Below are 26,145 nucleotides of genomic sequence, written 5' to 3'. Positions count from 1 at the left end.
CCGGCGCCCGCGCAGGCGCGGTGGCCGCGTCGCCGTCGCCGGGCTCCGTCGCCGCGTCGTTTCGCTGCCTTGACACCTGAGACGGCCGCCCGGCGGTCCTGCGGCTTTCCGTCTTGCCGCTGCGGGCCGCGAACCGCGGCCATGTCCCGAAAGCAGGCGGCGAAGGGCCGACCGGGCAGCGGCAGCCGGAAAGCCGAGGCCGAGCGCAAGCGGGACGAGCGGGCGGCGCGCCGGGCCCTGGCCAAAGAGCGGCGGAACCGGCCGGAGTCCGGCGGCGGCGGCTGCGAGGAGGAGTTCGTCAGCTTCGCCAACCAGCTGCAGGCCCTGGGGCTGAAGCTGCGGGAGGTGCCGGGGGACGGGTGAGGCGGGCCCGGGAGCGCGGGAGGCGGCGCCGGGGGACGCGCCGGGCATGGCCACCGTCGCCCGCTCTCGTCCATTCATTCATTCAGGCGGCGCCGGGCGCCACCGCTTCCCAGTGCGGGGGGTCCGGTGGCGGGCGAGGCGGCGAGGCCCCTCCCCTCGGGACGCTCGAGTAATCCCCAGTTGCCCTAATGGTGGCAGAGGCCACGAGGAAGCTGTGAAGTGGTCCTAAGAGGCAGCACTGGAGCAGGTGTCCTTTAGATCGTTGCCCGGGAAGGCCTCCGAGAGGTGACATTTAAGCTGAGACCTGGAGGCATGAGATGGAGCCCGTCCCTCGAGGAGCAGGACAGCACGTAGGGCCGTCAGAAAGATGCTGAGACACGGAGAAAGAGGCGAAGCCCCACGTGGTATAACGCTTTGCCCCTTTTGAGTTCTTACTGTTCGGTGTTGCCCTCCTTTTACACTCGGGAAATTAGGTCTGTGAGGGCCTGCTGTTTACTGAGCAGAAGGTGACTTCTCTAATTCTAACTTCCACGGGCCTCACTTTCTCCTCTGATGCTTACCCCAGCTTGCTTGGGGGCTTAGACCGGAATCTAGGGCCAGCTTTTTTAGGGAACACAGGCTAAATAAGTGGGGTGGGAGGGAGAAAGTGGGGAAAGGGAAGGGGCTATGGATCCAGGAGCATGGATGGCAGAAGGAAAAAGGTAGGGGAGAGGGGGAGGAGAACAGCTAGCATCCTCATTGCAGGGGTAGGTGAGAGGGAGTCTGGTTACCGGGTTATGTCACTCTGGAAGAGACAGTATTAATAACAGCCTAGCTGTTCTTGTCCTTCCCATCATTTGAGGGCTCAGAGAGGGCGGAGGGAGGAATAAGATGGAATTAAAGGCTGTGTAGAAGTGCCTGACCTGTTAAGCATGGGAACGAGGGAAGAGAGTGTTTTTTTGGATTTCACATTACATTGTGGCTCATTAATCAAGACTATGAATTGACCCTAATTTATGTATCCCACCTTTCCTACATATGCTCGATGCTTAGACACTTGGCTTTAGACCTCGGTTGCATTTGACTCACCACCACCTAGCATAGTGCCAGGTACATAGAGGGCACTCAGTGCAGTTCTGTCGTATGAATGAATGATAAAAATACCACGGAGGCCCACTAGACCCTCAGCTGGGCGTCTCACAAGGACATTTCCCCCCTCCCTTCTTTCCTTCCACCCTCCGTCCGCCTGTCCCTTCCTAACTTCCAGAGCAGGGGAGAGGGGCAGAGGGAGGGAGGGAGGGAAGGAGAGGGAGGGAGAGAGAAAGAATCTTAAGCAGGTTTCACATTCAGCCTGGAGCCGGACGGAGGGCTCGATCCCATGACTCTAGGATCATGACCTGAGCTGAAAAATCAAGAGTCGGATGCTCACCGACTGAGCCAGCCAAGTGCCCCTCAAAGGAACATTCTCTCAGTGGAGTCAGTACAATTGAAGTCCTGCTTTGCCGTGTCTTGCTTTTAGTCTAGTGCCTGGATTTCACCGAGTACAGTTTATTAACTCTTCTGGGCCTTACTTATCCCAATCCAACTCACAAGCACAAGACACTGCTGTATAAACCAGATGCCAGGAGACTATTTTACACTGGGATTGGGGTGGGACTGTTCCTTGCGTGGAACTGCATTGTTGGTGTCTGTTATAGTGGACATATTCTCAGTGTCAGGGGGTCCAGGGCACCGAAGTTCTCAACACAGGGTTGCTTAGGAGTAGAAATTGCAGTACAGCGAATTGTAAAATCTCGAGGGAGCTTTCATAATGCCATGGGAAACTTTGGGGGTACTACCTCTACTCTGCCCCGCCCCCACGAGAACGTACTTGTTTAGTTAACTCAGCAAACATTGGTTGAACAAGGTGCTGGGAATCCACTGCTGACTAAAATACTGAAGGAGTTCACAGCCTGGTAAGAGATAAATACATTAGTGGGCTCAAACATTTTGGTCTAGGGATCCCTTTACACTCTTCAAAATTACCCAGAACTCCAAAGAGCTTTGTTTATGGGTCATAACTGTCCACATTTACTGTATTTGAAAGTAAAATGAAAATTAGAAACAAGAATACACAAACACACATTCCCTTAACTGTCAGAGTGATAACCTCATGTATCAGGGAGCCTCTGGAAATCTTCACTGTACAGTTGTGAGAGAATGAGAAGAAAAAGATAAGTCACACCCTAGTTTTGAACTCAAGAATACCTTGAAGGGGTCTCAGAGATATGCGCACCCCCCCCCCCCAAACTGGGCCACACTTTGAGAATGGATAATATAAATCAAGTCCAGTTTGGTGTATTTTTAAATTTTTTTTTAACGTTTACTTATTATCAAGAGACAGAACGTGAACAGGGGAGGGGCAGAGAGAAGGAGACACAGAATCTGAAGCCGGTTCCAGGCTCTGAGCTGTCAGCACAGAGCCCCACGCGGGGCTTGAACCCACGGACCGCGAGATCGTGACCTGAGCCGAAGTCGGACGCTTAACCGACTGAGCCCCCCAGGCGCCCGAGTTTGATCTATTTTTAACAGTGACTGGTTATAGTACTGTTGAGCAGGAAGTGGCCAGCACTCCCTGAAGGGATCGGGAAGGCCTTTTCATTCATTCAGCAAATGTTTATTGCAACTTACACTGTGCTAGATGCCTCTCCGAGGAGGTCCTACTCAGACTGGCTCATGAAGGACCAGTAGGAATGTGCCAAGAGAACACTTCAGGCTGAAGAGTAATGTATGTAAAGGTACAGGAGCACGTTATTTTTGAGACATATAAAGTTGTTTAGGATGACAGAGAATCAGGTTACAAAGTAGAACAGTGGCAGCGAGACTGCAGAGGCCGGCTTGCCGGGAATGTTCGTGTCGCTCCCTTCCGAGGCCCCTGTTCTTGAGACAATGTTAGATAAGATGATAATGATAATTCCCTCTGTGTGAGTTCCAGGAAGCTCCCCGCTTTCTGTTCACAAATTCTTCCCATGGGTACCATGAGATGGACTGTGGTCGGCCCTCTGGTATTGTGACGCTTTTGGAGATGGTGATGACAGCCTTTATCACCGTGCAATGGGTGGCGTTTCCTGTGTGTGGGATGGGTTAGTAGGCATCAATAGAGTCTGTATTCATATTCATTGGATACTCTTGGTGAAACAGAATAAAGCTATGGTAATATTAAAAAGTCAACAGCCTCCACTCTTCCATTCTAGTCCGATTCCAATATTGAGTAGCCTGACATAGCATCTCGCTATGGAGGCATAATCGTAGGCAGTATGGTACTTACAGCATCCTCGAACCTCTGAGTGCTTGGGGACACATTAGCCGGTGTCCTTTAATGTAGCCTTTACGTGAGTTGAGTCAATTTAGCAGAGTAATCACAGAGCTATTTATAGGGTTTTGTAATGCATCATGGGCCGCCTTCATATTTGTCGTGTTGTATGGACCCACATAAATTAGGTTGTTTCAAAACAAGAAAGAAGTATTTTAACCTTGGTGTTGTCCTTAAAAACATGATTGGCTCTAGTGTGAAAAGAATCTCTAATTGGATTAGGCAGTACAATAGCATCTCTCTGAACTGTATCCACTCGCATCTACTAAATGTTGCCCTAAATTACATTACTAATTAGTAGTGTTCTAAAATTAAAACATGAAAGAATCACTAATTTTAGCCATTTATCTCTGTCCTAAACAAGTTATTTTATTTTTTTTAGTTACAAAATTTTTTTTTTAATGTTTATTTATTTTTGAGAGAGAGAGAGGGAGAGAGAGAGAGAGAGAGACAGAGGGTGAGCATGGGAGGGGCAGAGAGAGAGGGAGACACAGAATCCGAAGCAGGCTCCAGGCTCCGAGCTGTCAGCACAGAGCCCGACGCGGGGCTCGAACTCACGTGCTGTGAGATCATGACCTGAGCCGAAGTTGGACACTTCGCCAACTGAGCCACTCAGGCGCCCCACAAGTTATTTTATTTTTCTAATTTTTATTTTGTTTTTATAATCCTAGGATTTTAGTGATGGAAGGATCTTCACACATCATCTTGTGTAATTATCCATTGGTACCTGCATCCCCTGCACAGCAGCTCTGTGTCTAGCTCAGTGCTTTTCAGCTGTGGTGGCACAATAGAATCACTTTGGGAACTTCGGAAAAAATACAGTGTCTGAGCTCTCCTAGATCAGCTATTAAAGCATTTCAGGCACTGGGGCCTGGTTATTGGTAACCTTTAACATGTCCATAGGTGATTCTGATGTGCAGCCGTAATTGCAAACCACTGATTTGGAGTCTAGATTCTAGGCTAGTGTTTCTCAAGCTTTAGAATGCAACAGAATCATTTGGGGGAGCTAAATTGGTAGATTGCCCCAGAATGTCTGACTCAGTAGGCCTGGGGTGAGGCCTGAGAATTTTCATTGCAAATAAGTTTTTAAGTAGTCAGAGATAACACTTTTGAGAATCAGTGATCTAGACCAGTGCTTGTCCAATAGAAATAAAACAAGCCACTATGTAATTAAAAAATTTTCCATTAGCCGTGTTAAAAAAAGTAAAAAGAAATAGGTGAAACTAATTTTAATATATATATTTAAGCCACTATTTGTTCAAATATTATAATCCATCAACGTGTAATCACTATAAATATTTTAAATGAGATATTTTATGTCTTTAAAATACTATTAAAAAATCCAGTGTCTTAACAACACATCTCAGTTTCGATTAACCACATTTCAAGTACTCAGTGGTTACACGTGGCTATTGGCTATGTTTTGTACAGCACATAAATGTAGGCAATTCCTGAGGATTGCCAACAGATAAAAATTTACAAGATCTTTGGTTTATAGTCTGTTTCCATAGAGCTAAAACAAAGGTTCCTCTCATTTGCCCCAATCTGTGTCTTTGGAACTCCCATGTTTTAGTTTTAGTCTTATTGTACAGACACAGCATCCCTTTCATCATGACACATAGTTGGAGGTGGCTCTCATGTCCCCTTGAGCCTTCTTTAGGCTAAACATCACTAGTTGTTTATGCTTTTCATATTATGAATGAAGTTTAAAGCCACTTCTCATCCGAACATGTCTCTCTTAAAATGTGGTAACGACAGGGGCGCCTGGGTGGCGCAGTCGGTTAAGCGTCCGACTTCAGCCAGGTCACGATCTCGCGGTCTGTGAGTTCGAGCCCCGCGTCAGGCTCTGGGCTGATGGCTCGGAGCCTGGAGCCTGTTTCCGATTCTGTGTCTCCCTCTCTCTCTGCCCCTCCCCCGTTCATGCTCTGTCTCTCTCTGTCCCAAAAATAAATAAAAAAAAAAAAAAAAAAAAAATGTGGTAACGACAAATCATGTGTAGTACTCTGGCAGTAGTCTGACCTCAAAGAAGACTACAAAACCTGCCCCTCCACCCCACTCTGCCCTTTCTGAACATTTACTACTCTTATTGCAGCCTAGAAGGCCACTGTAGTTCTTTCGATGGCCAGAGACACAGAAACAATATTGTCTCATACTCAACTACTGAACCCAGAACTCTTCCATGCTACTGAATGTAACTGCTTATTTTTGGGAACTCAAATGCAAGGCTTTCCATGTATTCTGATAGTGCAGTGGTTCTCAAGCAGAGATGGTTTCGATGCCCCCCCCCGCCCGGGGACATTTGGCAATGTCTGGAGACAGTTCCGGTTGTCACAAGTGACAGGGAGGGAGGCGGTGGTGGTGCTACTGGGGTCGAGTGGGTAGAGGCGAAGGATGCTCCTAAACACCCTACAGCATACAGGACGACCCCCCACAACGCAGAAGGGTCCCAAAGTTCAGTAGTGTGGGGTGGAGAAGCCCTGCTGGAGGGTAACGGGGGAGGGTGTGGGCTCAGGAAGCAGTGGGGATCTTCTCGGGGGCCTTCGGGTTCTGGTTGCACTGTTCTTATGGCTATCGTGAGTGCCCTTGCTGGGCCCCCGAGGGTACCTGTTACACTCACGATACGGCGTTTGCTCACTTTTCCCGTGTCACCAGAAAAGGAAGTGATTTGTCTACCTTGATTTTTCCTTTCGACTATTTATTTGTAGTCAATTCAAGTGAATATAGAAAAAAAATACAGAAATACGTTTAACAGGTACTGCTAATTCCACTATCTAGGGATAACCACAGCTAACATTTTGGTGCCTGGGTTTGAATCCTGGGTCTGCCATCTACTGGTTTTGTGACCATGGATAAGTTACCCTAGAGGGATAGTATCAGGGCCCGTCCCATAGAGTTGTGAAGACCAACCACATCTAATGCACGTGCTGTTTAGAACAGTCCCTGGCACATCGTAAGAGCACTTTAAAAGATGGTTTCAGGTGTTCTTCTTTGTATACATTCGTGTGTATTTCTGTGTCTGCCTATATAGTGTGTAGATGAACTTGGTCAAGCTCATGCAGTGTGCCTAAGCCTATTTTTTTGGCTTATGTGGAGAACACTTGCCCGTATTACTGAAAGTTCTTAGAAAGCCTGTTACTTTCTGTAGAATACCATGAACTTAATGTAAAATAACTAAATACATAATTTTGTGCTGAATCACACCTCTTAAACTAGATTCAAGAATAGACTGACTAGAGGTGGCAGGTAGCAATGGTTTAAAGAAGTTTGAGAAACACTTAAAATTGAAAACGTTTCATCCATCACCTTCCTTTATTTTCCTGTGTGTGAAAATATCTTAGCAACAGACACTTCAGGGTAGTGTATAGAAATGGCTGTATTCCAGTCTGTTCTAGAATCTTGCCCCAAATTGACGCATGGTTTCTTGGTTTCCAGTTTATGGAATCTGCATTCTTTACATTCTCTTCTTCCCCTTTGCAAATATGTATATATATATATATATATATATATATATATATACATACGTGTGTATATGTGTATATATATGTGTATATATAAATATGTGTACATATGTGTATATATGTATATATACGTGTGTGTATATATATACACACATATATACACACACGTATATATACGTGTGTGTATATATATACACTATACACACGTATATATATATCACACGTGTGTATATATATATACACATATATACGTGTATATATATATACACACGTGTGATATATATATACACACACATGTTGGTGTGTATACACACGTACATGTGTGTGTATATATATATACACACGTACATGTGTGTGTATATATATACACACACGTGTATATATGTACGTATACATATATACGTATATACATATACGTGTATGTATATATGTATATACATATATTTGTATGTATACATATATATGTATAAACATCCTTATACGTTTGAAGAAATTCCTGCCTTCTCTATAGCTTTCCGTTGAAAATTCACTTTTCTGAATTGAAAACAAAAAACCTCTTTCTCCTACACATTTAGGTCTGAAGTTCTAAAGTGATGAGTTTCTATTTTGTGATTAGACTATCCTAGATCTTCATTTGGAAGAGTAAACAGTTTGGTGCGAGACTGGGCAACAGTTTGGCTTCTGAATGGCTTATTTCCTTAGTTTTAAGGATACTAGATTGTGGTTGTCTCACTTCAGTTTCTGTGTATCTGGGCTCTGTGTTTGTGATACAGTTTGGAACTTTAGAAGCCTTTGAGGGGTTTCCAAGTAAAGATAGCTCTTAAAGTTTATTACCAGCATCTTAATTTAAAAAAATTTTTTTTAATGTTTTTATTTATTTTTGAGACAGAGACAGAGCATGAGCAGGGGAGGGGCAGAGAGAGAGGGAGACATGGAATCGGAAGCAGGCTGCAGGCTCTGAGCTGTCAGCACAGAGCCCGACGCGGGGCTCGAACTCACGGACTGTGAGATCATGACCTGAGCTGAATTTGGGCGCTTAACTGACGGAGCCACCCAGGCGCCCCCCAGCATCTTAATTTTAGAAGCAAACAGTGTGTTTTAAAGTTTCCATTTGGCGGGAATAGCATTGTGGCTCCCTGGATGGCAGGAGAGGAGCCAGGGAGGGGAGTATCGTTGCACAGCACAGCTGTGTGTTGTCCTCATTTTCTCCACTGTGTTTGTAGCACTCAGACAGGATGTAGAGTTCAATTGCTTATACTGGGAACTTGACAGATTGCTATCTTTTGGGTACTCTTTGTTAGATGAATGATTAGTTAGCCTGGAGCTTGTTTCAGAAAAGAAGCACTAGATCCAATTTCTTATTTTGGAAGGGGCTTAGGAATCCCAGTCCTTGGGTGTGGAATGGCCTGTAATGTCTGGACCCTGCCTTGAGGCGGGTAGCGTATCACCACCTCCAGGTGTTGAAGCAGCTGAGGCCCCGGGAGTCGAATGTCTCCTGAGTCAGCCGGCTGGTAAGTGGGGAATGAGGTCCGAGTTTGTTGCTTCTCAAGAAGGTAATGTGGTTGAATGCCTGCCCTAGTGCTCTCCACACAGCCTTTGGGAAGAATCCTGCACTGTCAGAGTTGAGGCTTTATCTCTGTGTGAAGGATTTCCGTGGATGGCCTGGCCATCTGAGTGTCAGATGAACTTAGTTCATTTTTAAAAGGTCTTGACCGACATTTTTGTTTTGATAGCAATTGCCTGTTCAGAGCACTTGGCGATCAATTGGAGGGACACTCCCGAAATCATCTCAGGCACCGACAAGAGACCGTGGACTACATGATAAAGCAGCGGGAAGATTTTGAACCCTTTGTAGAAGATGACATTCCTTTTGAGAAACATGGTAGGTTCACCGTGGGACACTGGATCCTCCAGGAGTAATGCTTTGGGTAGTTAAATCCATCAGCGTTCCCCGCCCTCCCAGCCAGGGGTTTGATGACATAAAATACGGCATTCATTTATGCAACGAGTATTTGTTTGTTTGCTCTGTAATAGGCAGCATGCTAGGCAGTTGGGAACTAGTAGGTTTAGGCGTATGTACCTTTAATAAAAATGATGATGTTAATTAACCTGAAAAGTTGTTTATGACTTCTTATTCACTGGGGGGTAAAAGCAGACTATAAAATATATGTAGACTGATCTTAGTTTTAAAAGGTATACACACTAGGAAACACACTAGGAAAAGTGGACAGATACTAACATTTTATGGTTGTTGATGCTTGGCTTCACTTATTTTCCACTCACTTTCAACAGCTTCTATAAAGGAAAGGTAATAATAATACCTAACTTACAGGGTTTTTGTAAAGCTTAAATTAGACAATACGGTTAAAATAAGTTCTTAATAAATGTCAGCCATCTGGGGATGGTGGGACTAGGACTATTTTAAATGATCTTCTGCATGTTTTTCTGATTTTTTAAAAATGACCGTGTATTAATTTCTCATCAAAAACCCAGACACAACCACTCTTCTTTGAGGCAAGTGAGTTAGTGATTTAAATCAGTTTCTTAATATGCTCAAATCTAGTAGGAAAGTACATATGAGCTTTTAAACTTTAAGGATCTACTAAACTAGGTGTTGATATATTTAGTGTTTTACAGCTAACATTTTCATCACACAGTCAGAGTCTTATCTGTCCCGTATGAGGAGACAGAATCGTTCTGTGTTTTAGGGAGCTAAGTCTGGAAACCATGACAAGAATGGATGGAGAGAGACTGAGGAGGAGGAGGAGTTGGAAGGCTCTCCGCATGGGCCCAATGAAAGCAGAAGAGGGTCTCCACCAAGGCAGCTACTGGGGATAACGAGTAGGGTCCAGACCGAGACCCGGTTTGGCAGTGTGGCTGACAGGTCTCATCGGAGGTGGGGAGGAGGGGAGAAGGAGGAGACCAAGGTGATTCTGAAGTTTCTGCTTGGGGAATGGCTAAGTAGCTGGAGGCTTAGCCAGATAGAAGACAGCAGGAGGAGGACCTTTGGGAGGGAAACTATCCATGACCCCAAAGCCTTTCTCATTCCTCACTAGCTAAGGGCTCATTCACTAGGTACCAGCAACAAAAGAGACACAGCAGCAGACTCCCCCTCCCCTCCTGCCCCCGCCCTTACCCCCATGAGTAGTTCGTACTCATGAGTAGTTTGACCGAGTTCTGACAGTTCCTCTGCCTGGCTCACCTTTGGGCCTAGCAGGTACCAGTTTACCAGACGATCACCTGTTTGCAAGTGTGGGTTTGTGGGGCAAGGTTTGTAGTTGAGCGTTATATAAAATGACTTGTGTCATTAGTCCGATTAAAATAATCATTTTGGACGAAGAGAGTTTTTGGTTGGTGACTCGAAATTCCACTCTGAATACCTTCAGCAAAGGTCACGTGGTAGTTTGGGGGGTGTGGCAGGACAAGGAACTCAAACCCATCAGTTGCCAGCGTGACAGTGACTACAGATGTCCAACGGGAAGGTGTGTTTTTGAAATGCCACTGTGTTTGCCTGATGGTTGGTCGGTGCTCTGGAAGGATCTGACATCACAGGAGTTGAGAGGTGGCTCTGATTGCCACAGCAGAGAATGGAAACGGAGAAGTCTGCACTTGGCATTTACATGTCGGTTGGAGACTATACTTACTGTTACGTGTTTTTAATGCCTGTCTACCTTTTTATGCTGTGAGATTCTTGAGGGACAGGGACTGTGTCTGTCCCCCGCTTGGTAGGCACTCAGAAGATCTTTGTTAAGTGAATAAGTGAATGGTTCACTTAACTCTTCAGGGCTTGGTTACCCTTGCCGGTGGCTGTATTTTTTAAGACTGTTCCTTTCCTTCAGACTCTGGCTTCTCCAACTGTACAGAGACCTCCTCTCCCTCTCTCTTCATACCCCGTCATCCATTACTACCTCAGTGTTTTTCCTTTCACTACTTCAACCTCGTAAAATCAAGCCTCTGTGGCCATTTGCCTAGATTTCTTCAATACTTTTTGGACTGGTTTCATTGCCTCTTGACCCTTTGAGTTTGTTTTCCACATTGCAGCCAGAGTGGTGACCTGAATGTATGTATGTATGTATGTATGTATTTATTTATTTATTTATATGAAATTTATTGTCAAATTGGTTTCCATACAACACCCAGTGCTCCTCCCAGCAGGTGCCCTCCTCAGTACCCATCACCCACCCTCCCCTCCCTCCCACTCCCCATCAACCCTCAGTTTGTTCTCAGTTTTTAAGAGTCTCTTATGGTTTGCCTCCCTCCCTCTCTAACTTTTTTTTTTTCCCTTCCCCTTCCCCATGATCTTCTGTCAAGTTTCTCAGGATCCACATAAGAATGAAAACATATGGTATCTGCCTTTCTCTGCATGACTTATTTCACTTAGCATAACACTGTCCAGTTCCATCCACGTTGCGACAAATGGCCAGATCTCATTCTTTCTCATTGCCAAGTAGTATTCCATTGTGTATATAAACCGCAATTTCTTTATCCATTCGTCAGTTGATGGACATTAGGCTCTTTCCAGAATTTGGCTGTTGTTGAAAGTGCTGCTTTAAACACTGGGGTCCAAGTGCCCCTATGCATCAGCACTCCTGTATTCCTGGGGTAAATTCCCAGCAGTGCTATTGCTGGGTCATAGGGTAGATCTGTTTACATCTTTCCCCTAGCTTAAACCTGGGGGCAGCTCCCCACTGACCGAAGGATGAAGTCCAGACTCTTCAGCTCTTCTTGTTACTCTACCCTCGTCTCTTGCTGTTGCCACTGTGTCTTCTGCTTCCCCCACCCCTCTGTCCCCCCGCCGCTCAGCAGTGTGAGTTCCTGCCATACCGTACAGCATGCAAGCTCATTCTCTGTCTCTGTCTCCGTCTCCGTCTCTCTCGGCTCTGCTTGGAACATGATCCCTTCCTCTTCTGTCTCCTGCTTGCCGTTTGGAAATCAGTGCGGTCGTGTCAGCTGAGAAGCTTATCCGATACCCTTACCTCCCCCTCCCACTACCAGACGGGCTTGAGGTCCCCATCTGGAGTTAGCCAAGCGGCAGGGTTTGAGGGCACGGTCTTCCACAAGATACCAGCTGAAAATCTGGGGTGTCCAAAAACCACCCTGAGGTTCGATGGTTTGTTGGAAAGACTCAGAGAACTCAGTGAAGGTGATTGTACTCACAGTTATAGTTTATTACAGGGAAAGGATACAGATCAAAATTAGCCAAGGGGTAGAGTCTGGGAAGGTTAGACAGTCACAGAGTATTTATTGTCAACCAGGGAACTCACACAAATTTCCGTGGTTGGATTATTGGGGCTTCATTATGTAGATATTCTTGATTGATTGCCCGAGAATCCAGCTTCCAGTCCCTCCGGTCTTCCTAATACCACGTGGCCAGAGAGGCCCACCATGTGTCACCTCATGAGCGCAAACTGTCAAGTGTGGCTAAGGGACCCATCCTTCTTGCACTTGGGACACTTCAAGGGTTAAGAGGTTTATTACCCAGTTGCCAGGGACAAAGGCCAGATCTCTCTGGTAAGGCCAAAGTCTTTACCACACATCCCTTTCCTGTGGCACTTACGCAGTAGTGCCTGTCTTCTTATTTGACTCCCCGCTGGCTGTAGACTCCTTGAGCTCAGACCGTGACAGGCTGCGTCATGGAGTGGCCAAGAGCCAGGTCTTGGAGTCAGACCGCCTGGGATGAAATAGCTCTGCCGTGTCCTGGCTCTGTGACCTTGCGCACAGTTACAAACTTCTCTGAGCCTTGGTTTCCTTATCTGTAAGATGATGGATAATCTCTTTCAGAGAGTTTTGAGTAATAAACCAGAGGCGAGTGGAGGAGACGTGCTTACTACGTAATAAGCACTCATCAACACAGATTTAAGATTACTCTGGTTCTCGTTGCATTTCTGGTGTCTTTCAGAGCTAGGGATGTAGGAGGCATTCCATAAGTATTTAATGGAGGAAGAAAGGAATCCGTTCTTTATGAATGACTGGTTCTCTCCCGAGTAGCACTCGATGTGCTCATGTCCGACCGGCTGAGGTCCTAGATTCTGACAAAGCTGATGGACTTCTCAAATGTATACTTTGTCTTTTACCATTTGGAACTGAATAAATAGCAAAGCAGGTTTGCATTTGGATCTTTCCGTTATAAAGGCTTCATTTTTCTTTCTTCTGTTTCTTTGCAGTGGCCAGTTTGGCAAAGCCTGGCACATTTGCTGGCAATGACGCGATTGTGGCCTTTGCAAGAAATCATCAGTTGAATGTGGTGATTCATCAGCTTAATGCCCCTTTGTGGCAGGTGGGTCGCCTATTGAGGGATTTATCTTAAGCTCTTATTTATAAATTCGCTTTGGGGGTGTCCTGCGATGGTGCAGCAGGGTCACTTGGACCGCAGGCTTAACCAAGATGGGAAGCTCCCGGTGGCTTGGACTTAAACCCCGGGCCGTGTACAAATGGAGTCCGAAGTATAATTCAGGGACCTTTAAAATATCATTCAGCAAAGGTGATGGGGATGATGCACATGTTGTGATGAGCACCAGCTCATCAAGTGTCGGATCTCTAAGTTGTAGGCGTGAAACTAATATCACGCTGTATGTTAACCAACTGGAATTTGAATTAAAACTAAAAGAAATAACCATACATGTGTATGTGAGAGAGAGAGGGGGAGATACATATGTATAATTCGGCAGTCAGTTAACTGGGTAGTTTGAGGGTAGAGAGCCTAATGTGGAAATACTTTAGATGACTTTGTTAAAAATATTAAAGGGGAGGTCAAGAGGATTAGTGCAGACACGTTCCGGTTTGGAGTATGCCTATTCCACGTGTATGTTTTGTTTTTTGGGTGGAGGGAAACACAAACCAGATGTACTCAATAAGCTTGCTAACAGGGTTCTGAACAACAGAATTTATTTCATGGCTTAGGGCGTCAACCTCTGTTTCTGTGCTCTGCTCAGGCATGCGTAGCGGTTTTAATAGTTTTTCGACGGCAGATAAGATTTTATGACAAATGTTCAAGATGGCCTCCCCACCCCTGTTGTGAAGTACCTGTCCATTCAACTGTTTTCACTTTTCTTTACCTTTGGTATCCTAAATTAACCTCACCTCCCCCAAACGGTCCGTCGGACCACACATTCAAGTATGGAAGGTCACAGGTCGGGGGGAAAGGGTCTCCAGGCTACCACCCTCTTGTGCTTGCCCCTCGCACTCAGGCTGCTTCTTTCACTTTGCGGCTCAGCTCCTAAAGACGGTGCCTAGGACTTCTGTCAGTCCTCCTTCCCACCACTCCCCCATTTCTAACCGTTCCTTTTTTAATTAGCTGAAACATGTTAATCATAGAGAACGGTGACATTTCAGAAAAGCCCGTCAGGCAAAAATCACCCAGAGTCACGTTATCCAGAGATCATCGTGATGACTGTTAATATGTTAGGCGTTCACATAAACTCTGAAAAAAAGCTGAAAACATTCATACTTAACCGACAAGAGACGTGTCACCATGGTTTTAAATATATTTTAAGCACCTCTGTTAAAAAAAAATTACAAAAAGAAAGCACCTCTGCACATGGAGTCATGTCCATATGCACGTTTACACAGTCACGTATCGCTGTATGTTATTCGTCTCATAAAGGCAATGGTGACTTTTTTTCTCATTTGTTTCCATAGACCACCTGCACGCATATATTCCTCTGAAAGTGCTTATTTCTAGCCTCTGCTCGTTAAAAATACAGTTTATAGAGATACAATATATGGGTAGCAGAAAATACAGTTTATAGAGATACAATATATGGGTAGCAGAATTCACCCTTCTCTAGTGTGTACTTCAGGTGTTTTGACAGACACAGGTCCCACTGTGAACGTATGGTGGGACGTTTCCGCCAGCCTAAAAAGTCTCCTTATGCCCCTTTGCGGTCACCCGTTCCCTCTCCCCATTCCTAATGCCACTAATCTACGTCTTGTCGTTTTGCCTTTCCAGAATGTCGTACAAATGGAAGCAGATAGTCTTTTGTGTCTGTCGTGATATTCTTTAATGAAATTATGTTACAACAAAGTAAATTAGACACTCCGTGGATTGGTGCAGGATGCAGTGAGCAGGAGGGAGCCGGTGACTGTAGGTGTCGTTTTTGGGGGGCGGTGTTGTAAGATGTACCGACCCCAGGGAACGCTCTCATATTTTGTGAGCCTCTCTCTTTCTAGGGAGGGTCTTTGAGCCAAGAATACTGGTTATGGCCTCTGTTGTCCCAAGTTTTGGTCATGAAAGTTTTACTGTTCAGCAGAAGTCACTGAAATCATTTGAATATTTGAAACATTTGAATAATGACCCTATTCTTGGAGAAAAATATTCTGTGCCAACTTGGGAACCACACAGCCTGCCTTTCCCTCCATTGATAACTATTTTTTAAAGTTTTTAAATTATGTAGGTGGTTGTAGAAGCTAATTCTGCATAGTTAAAATTGTATTTCCAAATACATTTCTGTAGTGTTCTTTCTCATGGATTGTTAAACATTGAAAGTATATATTTTTTGGGGTAGGGGGGAGAGTGTGTGTGTGTGTGAGCAGGGGAGGGCCAGAGGGGAGGGAAAGAGAATCTTAGGCAGGCTGCAGGTTCCACGCTCAGCACGGAGCCCGATGTGGGGCTCGAACTCATGAACCATGAGGTCACGACCTGAGCTGAAATCAGGAGTCGGCTGCTTGGGGCACCTGGATGGCTCAGCGGGTTGAGTGTCCGACTCCCTGATTTCAGCTGAGGTCGTGACCTCATAGTTCGTGAGTTCGAGCCCCACATGCTACTGGTGTCAGCTGTCAGCCCAGAGCCCACTTCGTATCTGTCCCCCTCACCCTCTGCCCCTTCCCCACTTGTGCTCTCTATCTCAAAAAATAAAACATCAAAAAAAAAAAAAAAAAAAGTCAGACGCTTAACCAACTGAGCCACCCAGGTGCCCCGAAATATATTTTTAAAATAAGTATATTTGCTGTATGGTGGAGCTCTGTGCTGGATCTCCCCCATCTTCCGCCTCCCCAGTGAGGCATCTTACACCATTTAAGAATTGAAACTGCGTTGGTTGCTACTGTCTTGGGTAGGAGCTCTCGCGTCAATAACGAGTGGGCTCGCACTCACGCCATGGAGGTGCTGAAGCCTGCGTGTTCTCCTGGTGTCCAAAGGAGCTTAGGCTTCTGTGAACCATAGAGGGTGTGTAGCATAGAAAGTGATACATAAACGTAACGTAGTATCTTACTACCTGTGACTTCCAGTAAAAACAAGAAGGAGGTGCTGATGTTTTGCAGTTTTAACAAAGAAACAGTTACTGGGCTCTTTAGGGGCCGGATTCCTAAAAACTTCAGAGTTTCGGTGGAGGTGGTGGTTTTCTGGGGGGCATACCCGGGCTGGACCGTCACCCCATTCTTGTCCGGCTGTGCTCCATGGGAACATTCACAAAAGACTGCCTTGGGAGTAATGCCTTCAGGGTTGGGCGCGGTGGTAGTACAGCTGGACTACATACAATTTTGTTTCGAAATTGATTTCAGCGGGAGATTTGGGGGTTTGTTCTTGTTAATGTTTCTTAGTATGTGGTTGATGGAAGATGCTATTTTTGTTTGAATGATGAGTAGATGTACTGTGAAGCCAATAAAACCTAAATGTCTGGTCCCTCATTTTTATGGTCCCCTTTCAAGGTCTTGGGATGAGTGCTAGCAATTTAATATTTGTAATTTTGTATTCTTTTTCTCAGAGCCCCAAGTTGTTTGAGCTTCAAGCTCAACAAATCTGCATCCTGGAACAACCCTGCCATCCTGGAAGGGGCCTGTGCATTTGAGGGGCTGATGGGTGCCCACCCCCACCCCCCAAACTTGACCTTATTTAACTTCATTGTAAATTTGCCCGACTTTTGATTATGTGTTTTCCTATGGATGTATTTCTGTATAGTTACCTATTAAGCACATGGAAGCATACTTACACGGCCACATGGGTAGGAGAAAAGAGAATTCAGAAATTCCTAAGCATTTTTTTTTTTTTTAGAGAAGGTCTTTCCTTTATTTTTTCCTCACACATTAAATCAGAGGCTAAAAACGGGCCCACAGTCCAGGTGTGTAGCACTAAATCTCTTGTTGCAGTCACATACCTGTTCTTCCGGTCCAGCCCTCTGGCACATCCCGGGCATACCCTGAATTCGTGTCTGCATAGAGCCTGTTGGCTAGCCTTCCTAGACAATCCAGGTGGCGTTTCTCTCCCCCAGTAGACACCTTCCCCATCCTCGCTGGCATCCCTGTCCCCTTTCTTTTGCCTGCAGATTCGTGGCACCGAGAAGAGCAGCGTGCGGGAGTTACACATCGCGTATCGGTGCGGAGAGCACTATGACAGCGTTCGGAGGCTCAATGACAACTCGGAAGCACCTGCCCATCTCCAGACTGATGTGAGTGAGGCCTCCGTGTTCTTTTGTATTCTCAGCCCTGGTGAACTGGGGCAGGAGCTGCGTATCCTGCGGCTAAAACCAGGGATGTTTTGTGGCAAGTTGTCTTTAAGAATCTGTGGGCTCGATTAAAAAAAATTCTTCAGCTCCAGTGAGATTGATAGATAAAATTATTGGTCATTCTTCTGCTTTCCCTAATAGTCTTTGGTGGCTAGGATTGCATAAAATAGAATTTATATACAATTCTTAAATTACTTTTGTGACTTAAAATTAATCCATGCAGGGGCGCCTGGGTGGCTCAGTTGGTTAAGTGTCCAACTTTGGCTCAGGTCATGGTCTCATGGTTCGTGGATTTTAAAGCCCACACATCAGGCTCTGTGCTCTCAGTGCAGAGCCTGCTTTGGAACCTCTGTCCCCTCTGTTTCTGCCCTCCCCCTGCTTGTTTTCTCTCTCTCTCTCTCTCTCTCTCTGTCAAAAATAAAAATAAAACTTAAAAAAAAATTAATCTATGCTTCATATCTGAAGTTTGGAAAGTATAGAAAAAGTGAAGAAAATAAAAAGTGCACAGGGTCAACCACAATGGCACAATTTTTGTTACTGTTCTGGTGTTTTAGATATAGCTGTGTTTCCTTTCCCACTCTGTTCAATTAACATGATTCCATGAGGCTCTTCTCACATTATCACATGCTTTCTTTGTAATTTTAAAACATAAAGTGAAATCGCTCTTGCAGCGTTGTTCCCCTGCCCGAACGCAACCCGTATTATCCTTAGGTCATAAAATCTCCTGGAGATATTTTCCCCATGAAGCAAACGTGTGCGTGCACGTGCACATATTTGGCTTTTGCTGTCTTTCCACGCACTCTGCCCCCGATTGTAAGCATCCTACAGGTACTGTTGTGCACGGTGCTTTTCAAACGGAAGGTATCTTGGAGTCTCACTCAACAGCAGTGCATAAGGAGCTTGCTAAACCGTGTTCAGTGGCCACACGGCATTCTGCTGCGTGGATGCACTGTCACGTGTTTGACCAGTCCCTTTGGCGGACTTTTAGACGGTTTTCACACTTGCGCTTTTAGAAGGAACGTGTGGTGCCTTATATATACGTCTCTTCATGCTTGTGCGAGTCCATGTGTGGGATAAATTCCTAGAAGGTCCTCACTGCATCAGAGGACGTGTGTATTGATAATCGTGACAGGTATTGTGCAGGCTTTACCAGTTTGCACTCCCACTCTCCGCCTCTCCCTGCGTCTTCGCCAGCACAGCGTATCACATCTGCGAACCTCGGTCAGTTCCGTGGAAAGGATTGTTTTCCTAACAGTTTTAACTTATGCTTCTCTTATTAGTGAGTTTATGCATCTTTCCCTGGGTTTGCAACCTATTTGTATTTCCTTTTTTTCGTGAACTGTATTCATTTTCTTTGCCCACTTTTTTCCCTATTCAGGTTTGTTTTTTTTGTTTTTTTTTGTTTTTTTGTTTTTTTTTTAGTGATTTTTAGGAGCCTTTATAAATTAGGGAAATTAGCCCCTGTCTGTGGCATGAGTTGCCAGTATTTTTTCACAGTCTGTCATTTGTCTTTTTATTCTTTCCCCACTGGTCTTTGCAGTGATGAAGTTTTAGATTTTTATGAGGTTAAATTAATCAAGGTTTTTGTTTCTGTTTTTTTTTTCTGTTTTTTTTTTTTTTAACATGTCTTCTGGGTTTAGGGGTCATGATTAGGAATGTCTTTCCTACTCCGAGGTTAAAGAGAATTTTCCCATAGTTTATTTTAGTACTTTTGTGGTTTAATTTTTTCAAAAAAAAATTATACCTTGTCTCTCTTTGGAATTTATATTCATATAAATGTGTGAAGGTAGGGATCCAACTTTATGTTTTCCCTTGTGGTTACCTAATTGTACTCCAACCATTTATTTATTATATATCTTTTCCCCATTGACTTAAAGCGCCCCTTTTCTCATCTATAAAATTCTCTGTTTCTGGATGTAGATTCTGTTCCACTGGTTTCTTTGTTCATGTGTGTGTTGTTTTGATTAAGAGTATATTTTAAAATCTGGTGGAATTTTTCACTTTCTTTCTTTATAATTTCTGCATATTCTTGTTTTTTTGTTTTATATATGAATATTAGAATAAGGTTGTCATGTTAAAAAGAAGTCCTGTTGCCTTTATTTTTATTGGGCTCTCATTAACAGATTAACTTAAGGAAAAATTGACATCTTCGTGGTGTTGAGTCATTCTGGCCAAGAACCTAACAAGCTTTTTTTTTTTTTTTTTTTTTTAATGTTTATTTATTTTTGAGAGACAGAATGCGAGTGGGTCGGGGCAGAGAGAGAGGGAGGCACAGAATCTGAAGCAGGCTCCAGGCTCTGAGCTGTCAGCACAGAGCCTGACACAGTACTCAAACCCAGATGAGCCTCAAATTCATGACCTAAGCCAAAGTTGGATGCCAAACTGACTAAACCACCCAAGCACCCCTCTCTGATTCTTTCTTTTTTAAATGATGGCCATCCTACTAGGTGTGCAGTGCTATCTCATGGTTTTGATTTGCATTTCTCTAATGACTAATGATGTTGAACATCTTTTCATGTGTTTGTTGACCATCCATATCTTTGGAGAAATGTCTGTTCAGGTCCTTTGCCCATGCTTTAATTGTGATGTTTGTGTTTTTGTTGTTGAATTATAGGAGTTCTTTATATATTCTGGATACTAGATTCTTATAAATCTATGATTTGCCAAAATTCTTTCTGTCTGTGGTAGTTTTTGGTCGATTCTTTTGTTTTATATATATATTTTAGGTATAGAATTATATTATCTGCAAATAAGGATAATCTTTCTTATTTCTTTTCGGTTTTATACTTCTATTTTTTGGGGGTGGGGGGGCACTAATTTCATCTGCTCTTATTTCCAAAATATTGTTAAATAATAGTGGTAGTGAAATCTTTGTGTTCTTTACTTTCATGGAAATTAAGCATCATTGTATGGATTTACCATGGTTATTTAATGATACCTACACCGTGAAGCCCTCAGGTTGTTTCTGGTTATTCGCTGTTCGCGGCACTGTGGTGAGCACTCTTACATAAATCCTTAAATCCTTACTACAGTTGACATTATTTGACATTATTTCCTTTGGATAAATTTCAAAGACGATACACATCGCCAAGTTGTTTGGGTATAATTTTATAATTTTATAGTAGATCACTTTTTATTGTGAGGAATGTACTGCACACTGCGAGATTCTCCTACTTTTCCATGCAAACAAGTAGAAATTTGTCCTTCCCTATTTCCCATCTCTCTGTGTTAATAGGAAGCAAAGGAAGAAGGTGATCGGGCAGCCACGGAGGAATGATTTTAGCTTTTCTGAAATAAGCTTAGGTCATAAAAGCCTCGTGGATACCAAGTGAACTGCTCTCTGTGTCTTTAGAAGTTGGATCGGCAGGTTCCCTGGAGTGGGCTGGTGTGCACGTGGTGTAGGTGAGGCTGGATGAGTTGTGCTCACCTGTGACTGCGGCTGGGACAGGAACTTCACACCAACGCTTGCTGGTGATCAGATGGGGCCTAGGGACACAGATGAGAGATGCATGTCTGTTTCTTCCAGACAACTTGTCCTGCTGCAAAGGCTCATCGGGTGAACTTCTGTCACTAGGCTCCCGGCTCTGGAAGTGGACAGACACAAATGTGTGCTGCTCGAGCCGGCAGTCCTTACCAGAATGTTGGTATCCAGAAACTACGTAGGAGCTCTAATGCCATTCGTACTGAACCCCTAATCTTGGGCCTTTCTTTTTCATACTTCTCTTGTGGTCTGGAATCTCAGTGTCTGGCTGAAATTGAGCCCCGTCACTGCTATTCCCCTAAGATTGTTCCTGGGATCTTTTCCTCATAAATATTTACTAGGATGATTTTGAGATTAGAGTGTCTTCCTGTGTTGAAGATTCTGAATGTAATTTGCTGGTGTTCCATGACCGTTACTCTTTGCATTTCCTTTAGTTTCAGATGCTCCATCAAGATGAATCAGATAAAAGGGAAAAGGTGAAGACGAAGGGAGGTGACCTCGACGATGACCTGAGAGATGAAGTAGAAGATGCCGTCCAGAAAGTCTGCACCGCGACTGGGTGTTCAGTCAGTGTCTTTGTCCTGCAGTAATGGCGGCTAAACACGCACTGCCGGGCCTGGTTCACCTGCCAGTCTCGTAGAGCCGGCCTAGCGTGCCGACACCTGAGGGGCCAAAATAGGTTCATGACCTGTAGGTTCATGGCCTGATTAGGTTCAGTGCCAAGAGCTGTTTATTCATTTTTCTCTTGTTTGCTACACTTTACCCAGTAATACTGCTCAGAATCCTAAGAAGTATGTGGATTTTTTTTTCTCCGACCAGTGTTTATGCTAGTAAAAGTGCAGTTTTCTAAAGGAATTCATTTATATTAAAGGGTTATTTCTGGTGGCCAGCTTTATTGAAAATTAAGACCTTTTTTAAATGGAAAAGGTCTTCAGACCATGCCTCAGGTCTCACCGTTACGTCATTTTGTGTATGCGGTCGGTGGAAGGACGTGCCCAGTCCTAAGTGTTCCTTTGTTTCTTGGATAGGATTTTAACCTGATAGTCCAGAACCTGGAAGCTGAAAATTATAATATTGAATCTGCAATAATTGCCATGCTTCAGATGAACCAGGGGAAAAGAAATAGTAAGTCCATGATTGATATTTATAAGCTTTCAAGCTCATTACATTGGTGATTTTCCAAACATTTAATTTTGATCAAGTCACAGGTGGTAATTATACTGTCATTTGTTCATTCACCAGCAGTTGTTTATTGAGCACTTTCTACACGTGGGCACGATTTACTAGGTCCTAGCCCTGCATCAGGGAGAAGGTAATCTGGGGTCGAGGCAGGGATGGGGGTGAGAAGTAAATAAACTGGTATAATAAACAGATCGGAGTGGTGTGGGTGCAGGGTCCCAGGGGAATGCATGAAAAGGCCACTTAACCCCGTCGTGGCGGGATGCACAGTGTCAGGAAGACTTTGTTCTTTTCGAAAGAAGAATCCCTTATGAAACCAAAATGATAACTGAAATAGAATGGAAAGAAAAATTAGTTACTTTTCTGATGGAAATATTTAGATTACTACCATCTATCAACTGGTGATAAATCAGAATTTTTTTTTTTTACTTGAACTGGGTTTAATTCTGTGACTCAGAAGAAGGAAGAAAGGATGTGGAGTCTCACTGTTTCTTCACATTAATTGCTTAAAATGATTTCAGTGCATATTGCCAGATACGTGCCAGATACTGTTCCTAGCAGTACAGCCGTCTGTGTGATTGGATATTTTATCATCCTCTTTGTATATTTGCTGTGCTTTCTTAGAAAGCCGTAAGTAACTCAGTCTTTGTGACGTTACGACAGTCGTGTGTGGTGCCTGTGTGTGTAGTGTGGTGTGTGCTTGACATGTGTGGCTGAGACCAAGGAATTAAAGTTTGAACTTTATATAACTTTAATTAATTGTAATTGAATTTTATTTTTTTAAGTGTTTTAAAATTTTTATTTTATTTATTTTGATACAGAGAGAGTGACAGAGAGAGTGAGCAGGGGAGGGGCAGGGGTGGAGAGAGAGAATCCCAAGTAGGCTCCATGCACTAGCATGGAGTCCTTACGTGGGGCTCGAACCCACAAACTGTGAGATCATGACCTGACCAGAAACCAAGAGTCCGATGCTTAACCAACTGACGCACCCAGGCACCCCTAATTAATTTTAATTTAAATGGCTACAAGTGGCTGGTGGCCGCTGTATGGGACAGCACAGGTTTAGAGCCTGTTTCCTTTCTGGTTTTTGGGTGCAAATGAAAGCTTTCCCCCTAAAAACACATGTTAAAAAGTGGCTTAATCTAGTAAAACACTGTGCAGGTGGGAAGCCAATGATAAGGCTGGCTAGCAGGTTATTTTTAAATTTATCTTCCACATATTACCAATTATTTCCCCCCTGTATTCCCCATTGTATTGATATTAGAATTTTGCTTCAAGGAAACTTGCTGTCCACATGCAGGTAATTTTGGAGTCATTTAACAGTGTACGTTGTTACGCGTTGTGTAACGATCTCAGGTTTGTGATTTTAATAAAAGGTCTTTCTTTGGAAGATGCAGAGGAGAACCTAGACTCCGGCGGCCGCGTGCCCAAGCCATGCGACCCTTTATGGGAGGAGGGTGGCAGTGGCACGAGAATCTTTGGAAATCAGGGCTTGACTGAAGGCAGGACTGAAAACAGTAAGGAGCGGGCCAGCCCGAGTGAAGACAACAAAGCAAATAAAAACCAACTCCCTAAGGTATGAAAAATGGGGCTGCATGGGCAGAGGGTGGGCTGCTGTCGTGCAGGGGCAGGGGCAGGGGCAGGAGCCCAGAGCTCATTTTAGTGTTTTCTTTTGATTTTTAAAAAGTAGTCATTGTAGAAAACAGGGGTGGGAGCATAAGGGTATATCAAGAAGCAGAACGAGGACCTTGCTTGTCCGGTTTGGTATGTGTGGGCATTAGAGGTATACTCTGAAATCCTACTCTGTGTGTGCGCCTACAGCCTGCCTTCCCTGCACGGTGTCACTGTGTGCCTGCGTGCTTCCGTGGTAACCCACGTTGTAAGATTCCCTTAAATGCTGTCATCTTTAGTGGAAAACTCGGTGTATAAATCTTTGTATTTTGCATTACTATTTGTGTGTGTGTGTGTGTGTGTGTGTGTGTGTGTGTGTGTGTGTGTAGAGTGCCAGAAGAGGAATGGACAGGTTAAAGGGTATGGATATTTGAATCTTTTTAAGGCTTTTTGATGAATTGTCAAATGCTTCCCAAAAGGGTGGTACATCCCCCTCCTGCAAGTAGTATATGGCACCATTCTTTTTACTGAATTTGGAATTTATTTTAAAGACTCCCACCAAGCAGTTCCGAGCTCAAAACGCAACATAATGTAAAAAGCCACAGGCAGAGGTAAAGATGCACTAAGCTTCTGAGGATTCTGTGAGGATTCCCTGGGGCGTTAAATTATGTAGAGAAAGGTGTCCGATGGCATGTCTGAGCGTCAGCTCGTGCAGGGACCAGGGTTACTCTTTCTTAGGTCACTGTGAATTGGATGAGGAGGAGAATGGAATTGATTTCATTTGCCAGCTCAGCGAGGGGACAGAAACTTCAATGGAAATTTGAGCAGTGATGGGAAATACGTCAGTTCTGGTCTGATCGGTGGGTTTTCTGTGTTCTTGCTGAGAGGCGGTGTGTGCCCCCTCTCTCCGTCAGTCAGCCCCGTGTCTGCCTTCGGCAGGAGGTCGCCGTGCGGGCAGCTCACCTGCCTTCTCTTTCAGGTCACCAACAAACAGAGGAGGGAGCAGCAGCGCCTGGAGAAGAAGAAACGACAGGAGGAGAGGCACCGTCACAAAGCCCTAGAGAGCAGGAGCGGCCACAGGGACAGCAACCGGAGTGAAGCGGATGCCAACACGCAGGTCACCTTGGTGAAGACCTTTGCCGCTCTCAACATCTGACTCCCCGCCCCTCGGGGAGATGTGAGAAGCGAGCGGAAGGTGGAGTGCCGTGTACCAGGCTTTCCGAGCGAGGCCCACCTCTCACAAAATGAAACACAACCCACAGAGCTCTCACACGAGCTCACGCACTGACTTAGTTTCCTTCAAGCTGCCTCTTTTTTGCGCAGACTTTTGTTAGTGATGTGTTTTATTTTATGGAAGTTCAGCGAAGCCATTCGTGTTCTGTAATTAAAATACCGAGTTCTAGGGTTGGATAGTTAGTCCAGGAAAAACCTTTTAAGTGTGGTTTCATTTGCCCCCAAAATCAGAGTTCAGTGACCCTGGGATTTTTCCTTAACACTGGGGTGAGGTTTGCTGTAATTGTTCATGAAGTAGTTTAGATTAATTGCTAGAAATTCAGAATGACAAGTTTCCTTCGTGTCTCTTTCATTTTCAAGCAGATATTCACATACGGGGTAGTTTATAAACGGTCTCCAACTCAGGAACACGTTTAGATTTAATTTTCTACTAATCCAAGTTAATCAGAAATTAATTCAGGAAGTATTTTCCCAAAGTAATAAGACATGAGAGGGGCTGCAGCCTGTAGTCAGGGTGGAGATTAAACAGCTGCTCCTTCCTGATTCTGATGTTCTTTCAGATGGGATGCGGGTGCTGTGAGTTTGTTTGCACTCAAGCCATATGATAAATATGCCCGACTGTTAATTAGGCCCGGACCTTGCTGGAAAAGCGATGACGTTGTTGAGTTTTTGGTACGTGTTGCGTGACAATCAGAAGGTGGCAAGTCACTGCTTATGATGTAATTCTGAGATTCTGATGGTCGGGACGGCAGAGGCCGTTGTTGTAAAGGGAAAGAAATCAAGAGATTCCTGAGTCTTAAGGAAGGGTCTAAAGAGTTCCTTGGTTTTGTAGGGGCAGAAGGTCTGGAAGAATAACTGAGGTTTTTCAGGTTCACATTTTAAGTGATGTATTTTCTTCCTTGCTATGCTAGACTTGGATGCCTTCAGAGAAGTCATTTGACCTGTTGTTCAGTTTTCTCAATACTGTGAAAATGGACTCCCACGAGATGCTGTATCTTCCTTTCCATTTAAGCCCTGTTTGGGATTTTGAGGTTGGGAAAGCTCTCCAGC

General features: G+C 44.5%; 1 protein-coding gene across 2 annotated transcripts; it reads left to right on the top strand.

Moving 5' to 3' along the window:
- OTUD3 (OTU deubiquitinase 3) lies at positions 1 to 25,278 on the top strand. 2 transcript variants are annotated; one of them, XM_019461596.2, is made up of 9 exons: positions 1 to 359; positions 8,886 to 9,034; positions 13,317 to 13,429; positions 17,412 to 17,534; positions 21,507 to 21,638; positions 22,101 to 22,197; positions 23,643 to 23,827; positions 24,601 to 24,722; positions 24,842 to 24,955. In XM_019461596.2, exons 1-8 carry the CDS (start codon positions 142 to 144, stop codon positions 24,691 to 24,693), a joined length of 1,110 nt encoding a protein of 369 aa, XP_019317141.2. In that variant the 5' UTR covers positions 1 to 141; the 3' UTR covers positions 24,694 to 24,722; positions 24,842 to 24,955. The 2 variants fall into 2 exon arrangements, with proteins under 2 accessions (XP_019317141.2, XP_019317140.2); XM_019461595.2 differs by lacking the exon at positions 24,601 to 24,722 and having other exon boundaries at positions 3 to 359; positions 24,842 to 25,278.
- The last annotated feature ends 867 nt before the right edge of the window (positions 25,279 to 26,145 follow it).

The sequence above is a fragment of the Panthera pardus genome, unplaced genomic scaffold (assembly GCF_024362965.1).
Source record: "Panthera pardus isolate Hobbes unplaced genomic scaffold, ASM2436296v1 HiC_scaffold_11, whole genome shotgun sequence".
NCBI lineage: Eukaryota > Metazoa > Chordata > Mammalia > Carnivora > Felidae > Panthera > Panthera pardus.
The sequence above is the reverse complement of the archived record's forward strand: the minus strand, read 5'-3'. Positions and strand labels throughout refer to the sequence as shown.

What these genes read in the sequence shown, in the direction of transcription:
- OTUD3 (XM_019461595.2), top strand. Translation starts at nt 142, where the DNA reads ATGTCCCGAAAGCAGGCGGCGAAGGGCCGACCGGGCAGCGGCAGCCGG. An exon ending in CATTCCTTTTGAGAAACATG is followed by an intron (nt 9,035 to 13,316) that starts GTAGGTTCACCG and finishes GTTTCTTTGCAG; the next exon opens with TGGCCAGTTTGGCAAAGCCT. An exon ending in CTGCCCATCTCCAGACTGAT is followed by an intron (nt 17,535 to 21,506) that starts GTGAGTGAGGCC and finishes CATTTCCTTTAG; the next exon opens with TTTCAGATGCTCCATCAAGA.